Source organism: Nicotiana tomentosiformis, chromosome 5, assembly GCF_000390325.3.
Source record: "Nicotiana tomentosiformis chromosome 5, ASM39032v3, whole genome shotgun sequence".
Classification (NCBI taxonomy): domain Eukaryota; kingdom Viridiplantae; phylum Streptophyta; class Magnoliopsida; order Solanales; family Solanaceae; genus Nicotiana; species Nicotiana tomentosiformis.
In genome coordinates, this window is record NC_090816.1 from 47,507,823 (window position 1) to 47,516,876 (window position 9,054).

Consider the following 9,054-nt stretch of genomic DNA (forward strand, 5'->3'; position numbering starts at 1 on the left):
TTTCTCCATCCTTTACGAACAAAATCTTTTATCCTTATTTATCAAAAATCGTAGACTAATATGTTCTTCATGCTCCTAAATGCTGAATAATTCGACTTCGGATGGTCGTAAATTACATTACTAGTAAATAGTAGGGAAACTATAGTTGAGAAAACATGAAATTATATTGTGTGATAAAAATCATGTGAAGGCCTTCATCACTTTCTATTTTTCCTTAAATGTTTGCATAAATTTTTTCGCTGTTTAAAAGTAAAAGAAATTGTAGCTTACAACAACAAAACTATGATTAAATTTTGGATTAAATACGAATGATTTCATACATGAGAGCATTCTTCTAGGCAAATCTTCTTTTCTAGTAATTAAGAGCATATTATAATTAAATTTTGTAAAGCTCAAAGCTATGCCACATCGGTGGAAGACTGAAGAGTGTCTTAGTTGCCAGTTGAACGTCTCCTTTGCGTCCCAAGGCGTTGTTAGACTTTGAGAAAATTTATTATTAACTTTTTAGTTAAGAGTTTAAATTATGTACTGGTAAATATTTTTATATTATTAGAGTAAGTTAACTTATTAAAATATATTCTTTACTCTATTTCTTGGTTATAGGATCACGCTTTTTATACGGAGGAGTTACATGTTATTGTAGTCAATTTAACCGCATAGTGTACAAAATTATATACTATCAATATATATAATTTAAATTGAACTTTTTTAAAGGGGGACTAAATATACCTCTTGTTGGTAGAAACATATATGATGCTTAAACTTCAATCTCAAAACTTTCTAATTAATATTTCACTTTTTTATATTTATAACTACTTTTCTTTCTAAGAAACCCCATTTTTGCATAAAAAATTTTCTTTTATTTTTCTGTTTTACTCCATCCGTTTACTTTTACTTATCACGTTTCGCTTTTCGAGAGTCAATTTAACTAATTTTTTAAGCTAAATTAAATTAGATTTTCTTAAAATTTTAAAATTAAAATTTAGATATTTGGATACTATACGAAAAGTACTATAATTTATAATTTTCTCATATTAATATTATGAAAAAATATTTGTTAAAATATTGGTCAAAATTTATACCGTTTGACTCCCGAAAATGAAAGATGACAAGTAAGTGAAATGAGGGGTATTTGTAAAAAAAGTACTACAAAGATAACCGGGGCATGCTATGTCTATCTTAGTAGGAGTATATCATTGCTAGAATATTTTATTCTTGAAGGAAGTTTCTATATCAAATAAATAAACAAACTGTGATCCCCATTTTAGGAAGGTGGGCCCCATTTTCAATCTTTTGATAATTTTATAAGGCAGTTGAAGCTTCCCTTCCTCGCTTCCCTCCTAACCCAAACACCTTCAAAACCTATGTACATTTAACAGTTACATACATATAAACTAGCTCAGTGTTAAAATATTCTTGTATAAGTATCTTCTCATTTTTTTAGTTCTCAAAAGTAGCAATAGAGAGAAGAGCATAGATACAGAAGAGTGATTCTCTTCTTCTTTTTTTTCTCTTCCTCTCTTTCTCTCATTGTATGTTGTGCCATTCCTTAGCCAGCTCCTGTTTTTTCCTTCTTTTTTTCCTTCTAATTTTTCCCTCTATGTTGAAGCCAATAAAGCCAAGTTACTGAACGTAAAAAGGATCGATTTTTCTATTGAGAAATTCATTTTGGTACAGGGGTTAAATTTGGAAAATGCAGAGTATCAGTGTGTTACTGCTGCTGTCTTTGTTTTTCTTTTCATTGTTTTGCTCCTCTGTTAGAGCCACTGTTTCATATGATGACAGAGCTATAATCATCAATGGGAAAAGAAGGATTCTTATTTCTGGTTCAATTCATTACCCAAGAAGCACTCCCGAGGTAATTATGCAAAAATGCTGTTGTATCATTTATAATATTTTCATGGCCATTTTGACAAATGGATATACCTTGTTTTATTGTAAATTTTGTTCCTTTAATGTTTTGTGATTTGAGAATGGTTTCTGACAAATGGTCGTCTTCTTTTTTCTGTAATATATGTTTACGTTAATGCTATGTGGCTGTAAGAATTTTTCTGAAGGTTGTCATTTTTGCAGATGTGGCCTGATCTTATTCAAAAGGCTAAAGATGGAGGCTTAGATATTATAGAGACTTATGTATTCTGGAATGGGCATGAACTCTCTCCAGGAAAAGTAATGCTTTAATATTCATCGTAAGATTTTGCTATTAATATCAAGAAAAAGATAAATTGACTTTTTTTTTTTCCTTCTTCTTTTTAACTGTATTCTGTTTACAGTTTAAATTTGAGGGGAGGTATGATCTGGTTAAATTTATCAAATTGGTACAACAAGCAGGCCTCTATATTAATCTCCGCATTGGGCCTTACATTTGTGGAGAATGGAATTTTGGGTAATTCAAATAAAAGTTAGTAGAAAGCAAATGGACTTTATATTCCAGTTTTTTTCAGGTTTTACAATCTTTATTTATGCAGGGGATTTCCTGTTTGGTTAAAATATGTACCTGGTATGGAGTTTAGAGCAGACAATCACCCTTTCAAGGTTAGATTTATGACTTTGGATTTCTTCATCAGTTAATCCAAATGGGATAATATGTTCGGTTCCTAAATTGTTGTTATGTTTACTGATTGACTATGTTGCAGTTAGCAATGCAAGGATTTGTTCAAAGAATTGTCAACATGATGAAGTCAGAAAATTTGTTTGAACCTCAAGGTGGACCAATTATTTTGGCACAGGTTTGAAAATATGCTCATTTCTTGTCTTTACTTAATTTTTTGATTTAGTAGAGTATTATGTTTAAGGAAACCTTGAAAAGTAATACTGCAGATAGAAAATGAGTATGGACCAATTGAGTGGGAAGTTGGTAGTCCTGGTAAAGCTTATACAAAATGGGCAGCTGAAATGGCTGTGAGTTTAGACATTGGAGTCCCATGGATCATGTGTAAGCAAGAGGATGCCCCTGATCCTGTGGTAAGCAATTCTTAGTCGACATTTATTTATCTCCACTTGCTTATTCCACAATATCCTCATAGTCGATAATTAGCCTGCCCTCTACCCTAGGGGCAATTGCCATTTGACTTAGATCACCTCTACATGTCCGATGACGAATTTCTCAATTTCTGAAACTAAAACCTAGAATTCTTAAGACTTGTGTCAAGATTTTTTGGTCATTTAATTTGTCCCCACAACTTACAGTTGTTGATTCTGCTGCAGATTGATACTTGCAATGGCTTCTACTGCGAAGATTTCAGTCCTAATAAGCCCTACAAACCTAAAATGTGGACAGAAGTCTGGACTGCCTGGTAATTTCCAAGAGTTTAAAAATATATATATATTTTTATTTAACCATGTATAGCAATATGTACAATTTGACTCATGAGTCAGTTCTCAAAAGGAAACAATACTTTCAACAGACTGCTCCTATACAGGATAACTATTCAAATATTCCAGATGCCTTTGCCATGTATCTATAGTACTTTTGCCCATAGAGGTGAAGTTGCAAAATGTTCTCTCTAACTAGTTGACAGCCTTCTCTTCTATGAGATCTGAACTTACGACTACGAGTATTCCTTTCTGCTGCAGACAGAAAACAAGTGATGCATACTCTTGGTTTAGAGTTGTTAGTCTTTCCAACAGCCCATACTACCTCAGTTCACGTTCCTTATCATTAGTTTAATGTCAGTCAACTTTCTATTCTACTTGTTCAGGTATACGAAATTCGGTGGTCCAGTTCCTCGTAGACCAGCTGAAGATTTGGCTTTTTCAGTTGCAAGGTTTATTCAGAACAATGGCTCATTCTTCAATTACTACATGGTTAGTTATTTGTTTTTGTTTAAGTGAAATTGTTAACTAGAGGACTTATAAAAGATAAATTTTTTTCTTAATTAAAATATCTTTTTTCATGTATATGCAGTACCATGGGGGAACAAATTTTGGTAGGACAACTTCAGCACTTTTCATTGCCACTAGCTATGATTACGATGCTCCGCTAGATGAATATGGTATGGAAAATAAAGCAAGCCATATAACTGTGTTTTCTCAAATTTACACACATTTGCACATCTGCATAAACAAAAGTAAAATAATGGAAAGGTGATTTATTCTATTGATGTAATAGGGCTGTTGAATGAACCAAAGTATGGGCACTTGAGGGATTTGCATAAAGCTATCAAGCTATCTGAACCAGCTTTAGTTTCCTCATATCCCACAGTCAATTGGCTTGGAAAGAATCAAGAGGTCATTCTGATATAGAATCTTTAGCCTTCTAGTGGAATTATCATCTTAATTTTCATCTAACAATGATTTACATTTTTTTATATCCAACAACAGGCTCATGTCTTTAGATCAAAATCCGGGGATTGTTCTGCGTTCCTATCCAACTATGACACTAAATATTCAGTTAAAGTCACCTTTCAGAATATCCAGTATGACCTGCCTCCATGGTCCATCAGCATTCTTCCTGATTGCAAAACTGCTGTTTACAACACCGCTAGGGTAATGAGAGAAACCCTTCTTTGCACCCAGGAAAAAAAATTAGTATTGTTTTTCTTTTCCTCTCTTTTATGGCCAAATACCAATGGCACTTACTGAATCTATCTTTACTAGTTCTGATTTTGGTTGTTAATATGGAAAGACGTCATTCTGATAATTCTTTGTGTTTTCTTGAGTAAGATATACTAATATTTTCTTTAAAAAAAAAATATAAAAACATTTGTTAAAATACATATGACGTTCAGGAGCAGAGTTTCTAACATCTTCTTGCAACTGCTGCAGATTAGCTCCCAAAGCTCACAGATGATGATGGCACCTGTAGTTGGCAGCTTATCTTGGCAGTCATACAATGAAGAAACTCCATCTGCTGAAGAAAGCGACACGCTTTCAGCCAATGGACTACTGGAGCAAATAAATATTACTAGAGATTCCTCAGACTATCTGTGGTACATGACAGAGTGGGTACCTTCATCTCCTTGCTTCTTTCAAAAGATTTTTATGTTTACTTGGTAGATTCAATATTTTTTATAATCTTTTGGTTACTTGCCCCAGTGTAAACGTAGGGTCTGATGAAGGATTTCTAAAGAATGGAAAGGACCCTTTTCTCACTGTTATGTCTGCTGGCCATGCTATGCATGTCTTCATCAATGGCCAACAATCAGGTAGTGAGACCTGCACTCTATTTGGGAATAGGGATTGATTAATACGTCTAATTTTCCGTTCTTATCTCCATTTCGCTTCTATTTGGCTTTACCTTGTGGTAGGAACTGTTTATGGGGGATTAGATAATCCAAAACTGACATATAGTGGCAATGTGAAACTAAGAGCCGGTACTAACAAGATTTCTTTGCTCAGTGTTGCTGTTGGTCTCCCGGTTAGTTCTACATCATGTTTCTATATTCTCTTTAAACTTTCATGGTATTTATGCTAGTAAATGCATTTCAGAATGTTGGTTTGCACTTTGAGACATGGAATACTGGAGTTCTTGGTCCAGTTACATTGAGTGGTCTCAATGAGGGGACAAGAGACTTGACAATACAAAGATGGTCTTACAAGGTTTCTTCCCTAATAACTCTCCCTCTTTTCTACCAAGTGTTTTGTCTAAATCTAAATGCCAGAGTCTTCCAAGAGAACAAGAAATTTCGCGTTTAAGTTTCTTTGAATAGACAACTGTAGATACTAGGATCCACTCCCATCTAGGACAAAATTTATTTTCTTTTCTAGTTTTTTTTTTCCTTTTTCTCGAAGAGCTATTAGAATGTGGGAGAAACCAAGAGAATGGAGGTGTAAAACATCTATGGTTTTTTATCTGCAGGTTGGTCTAAAAGGTGAATCATTAAGTTTTCATACCTCAAGTGGAGGTTCCTCTGTTGAATGGGTTGAAGGTTCACTTTTGGCTCAAAGGCAGCCCCTCACTTGGTACAAGGTAAATTCCTAATGTAAATGTCAACATTATGATACAATTTTTGATCACATTAAACGTACACCATTGGATATGGTTTATCAGTTTTACGAATAAAATAGCACAGTTAATATACCAAAGATTTTCCAGGCTACATTTGATGCACCTGAAGGAAATGATCCAGTGGCGCTAGACATGGTAAGTATGGGAAAAGGTCAAATATGGGTCAATGGTGAAGGTGTAGGCCGCCACTGGCCTGGATACATAGCAAAGGGCCACTGTGGGGAATGCAATTATGCTGGAGATTACACTGAAAAGAAATGTCAGACAAACTGTGGACAGCCTTCTCAAAGATGGTAAGGGATTTATATTATTTCCAGCAAATTTTGGGTTGGATTATGGACTACACCGATTTTCCTACTTTGTTAGTTGAGGGGATGCATTTATGCGTCATATTCAATAGAATCAAACATGCTTTTAAAAGCTAACAAGGTTGACCATAGAGAAAATTAGCCTACTTCCTCAAGGTGCAATCTGAAGAGAAGAACACAAGAAGCTTTGGAAAATAGTGTACCATAACTTGAGCTTGTTGTCTGAAAGCAAATGAATTGTGAAACTGATGATTTTAGGTATCATGTCCCAAGATCATGGCTGAAACCAAGTGGAAATCTGTTGGTAGTTTTTGAAGAATGGGGTGGTGTTCCAACCAGAATTTCTTTGGTTAGAAGAGCAACTGCCAGTGTTTGTGCTGATATTGTTGATGGACAGCCAACTCTAAAAAACTGGCGAATGGTGAGCTCTGGAAAATCTGGTAATGTGCGTCGGAAAGCTCACTTGTGGTGTCCAGATGGGAAGAAAATCTCAAAAATACAGTTTGCTAGTTACGGAGTGCCACAAGGAACTTGTGGAAACTTCCGCGAGGGTACCTGCCATGCTCACAAGTCATATGATGCATTTGAGAAGGTGTGTCATTGTTTTTACATTAAGTACTTCAAAGTTTTCTGAGAACAAAGTGCTGAGTGATGACTGCAATTACCTGGTTTCCTGATTCTAAGTTCTTTATTTTGCTTCGTGTCTAAACGCAAGATTTAGCTTTAGCCTCAGTTTTAACATGTATTCTGTTTGCTAGTCAGTTAAAGGTGTTCATGATAAATGTTCCTATGTTTAGCTTACTTTTGCTAACTTTCTAATGGGATATCACAGAATTGCATTGGACGGCAATCTTGTTCAGTAAATGTTGTGCCTAAAGTTTTTGGAGGAGATCCGTGTCCAAATACTTCAAAGAAGCTATCCGTGGAAGCTATTTGTAGATGAGATTATTTAAGGGAGTTGGATACAAAGTGAAACCAAAATCAATTCATTATAAATGCAGAAATACGTGATTACATGAATATCGTTTTCAGAAAAATTTTCCTTGCTTCTCTGCACAAGGGCTGCTGATTCGGTTATTGGATTTGAAGAAATTGTACAGCATCTCGATCCCATAGGCCAGTATAATTTTGAATTTAGATAAGCTTCATGTATGGATATATAACTACAATTCATTGATCCAGGCCACCATTCCTCCAAATGGTTGAAAACCTGGAATAGAAAGGGATTACATATAAACTGTGTTTATGAAATAACCAGGGAGCCAATTTTCATTTATACTTGTAATAATCTCACTGTGTAACAGTTATTTGAAAAAATTCTATAAAGGCATTGCAACGTTTTTTGCATCTTACTATTAGGACTCTGAGGATTTATGTCATAGTAATATTTGTATTTAACCCATATATGTGATGGACATATACTTATGTTTTGTGGATGATATATTTATCCTTGTATATACCAATATTACTGTAAATATAGCAATACTGGCTCTCTGTTAAAGACTATTATGGTATCAGATTAGCCAGCAAAATACTCATAAACTGTGGTGGCTGAACGAAACATCAACACAAAATCGAGAGGTTTTGACCAATATTGTCCCTTATCTTTGAGGGTAGGTCTATTTTGGTCCCTCAAATATAATCCTGAGCATATTTAGTCCCTTAAGTATGCTAAAGTGGAGCATCTTTAGTCTCACTGACACAGGTTTTGACCAATATTGTCCCTTATCTTTGAGGGTAGTTCTATTTTGATCCCTCAAATATAACCCTGAGCATATTTAGTCCCTTAAATATGCTAAAGTGGAGCACCTTTAGTCTCACTGACACAATATATTCAAAAACTAACGCTGTTACCCAACTCTGATTCATAAAGCAAATCTTCTGCTCTAAAGCAAAATATTTCCTCTCATTTTATTGGATAACGCAAATTATCACTTTAATTCCTCATTTTTAGATAATGCCTTCTAAAATTTTGATCTTGAATATATCCCATTCTGTGCCAGTTTTCAATGAGAAAATGACACTGTATAACCGCTGTTAAAAAAATAGCCGAAAAAATGTATAAAATTTTTAAATTATTTTGTGTATATATATACATTGAAAAACTTCGGTTGATTTTTCCAAAAAGAAAAGTTAAAATTTGAAAAAAATAGAGCTGCCAGGATCACTTCTAGGCATATTATTGAAGCAAACGAATAACCAGGTTGTATTATCATTTTTAGCCCGTGCCAAAAACTATTTACATCTGGTAGCGGAATAAGTATATAAAGTTGGTATATTTTTTGTATATTAACATACAAAAAAAATTAAAAAGAAATATATATATATATATATATATATATATATATATATATATATATATATATATATATATATATATATAAATTTTATATATTTTTTTGGCTACTATTTTAACAGCGGTTATACAATGTCATTTTCTTATTGAAAACTCGCACAGAATGGGATATATTCAAGATCAAAATTTTAGAAGACATTATCTAAAAATGAGGAATTAAAGTGATAATTTGCGTTGTCCAATAAAATGAGAGGAAACATTTTGCTTTAGAGCAGATGATTTACTTTATGAATCAGAGTTGGGTAACACCGTTAGTTTTTGAATATATTGTATCAGTGAGACTAAAGGTGCTCCACTTTAGCATACTTAAGGGACTAAATATGCTCAGGGTTATATTTAAGAGACCAAAATAGACCTACCCTCAAAGATAAGGGACAATATTGGTCAAAACCTCCAAAATCGATATAGCGCATAGTATCCTTACTGATGCTCACTTACCA

At 33.8% G+C, this 9,054-nt stretch overlaps 1 protein-coding gene across 1 annotated transcript; it reads left to right on the forward strand.

Annotated features, from left to right (window-relative positions):
• Nucleotides 1–1,405: 1,405 nt before the first annotated feature.
• LOC104104599 (beta-galactosidase-like) lies at nt 1,406–7,610 on the forward strand. Its single transcript, XM_009612733.4, has 19 exons — nt 1,406–1,858; nt 2,074–2,169; nt 2,274–2,386; nt 2,469–2,535; nt 2,637–2,729; nt 2,821–2,964; nt 3,208–3,296; nt 3,702–3,807; nt 3,908–3,995; nt 4,112–4,230; nt 4,324–4,488; nt 4,768–4,943; nt 5,038–5,147; nt 5,250–5,359; nt 5,431–5,541; nt 5,801–5,911; nt 6,038–6,243; nt 6,517–6,850; nt 7,091–7,610. Exons 1-19 carry the CDS (start codon nt 1,694–1,696, stop codon nt 7,199–7,201), a joined length of 2,514 nt encoding a protein of 837 aa, XP_009611028.1. The 5' UTR covers nt 1,406–1,693; the 3' UTR covers nt 7,202–7,610.
• The last annotated feature ends 1,444 nt before the right edge of the window (nt 7,611–9,054 follow it).

Excerpts from the sequence above, each read along its gene's own strand:
- LOC104104599 (XM_009612733.4), top strand. The coding sequence starts at position 1,694 with ATGCAGAGTATCAGTGTGTTACTGCTGCTGTCTTTGTTTTTCTTTTCA. Across the intron at positions 3,808-3,907 it reads CATTCTTCAATTACTACATG|TACCATGGGGGAACAAATTT; the intron begins GTTAGTTATTTG and ends ATGTATATGCAG. Across the intron at positions 4,489-4,767 it reads CTGTTTACAACACCGCTAGG|ATTAGCTCCCAAAGCTCACA; the intron begins GTAATGAGAGAA and ends CAACTGCTGCAG.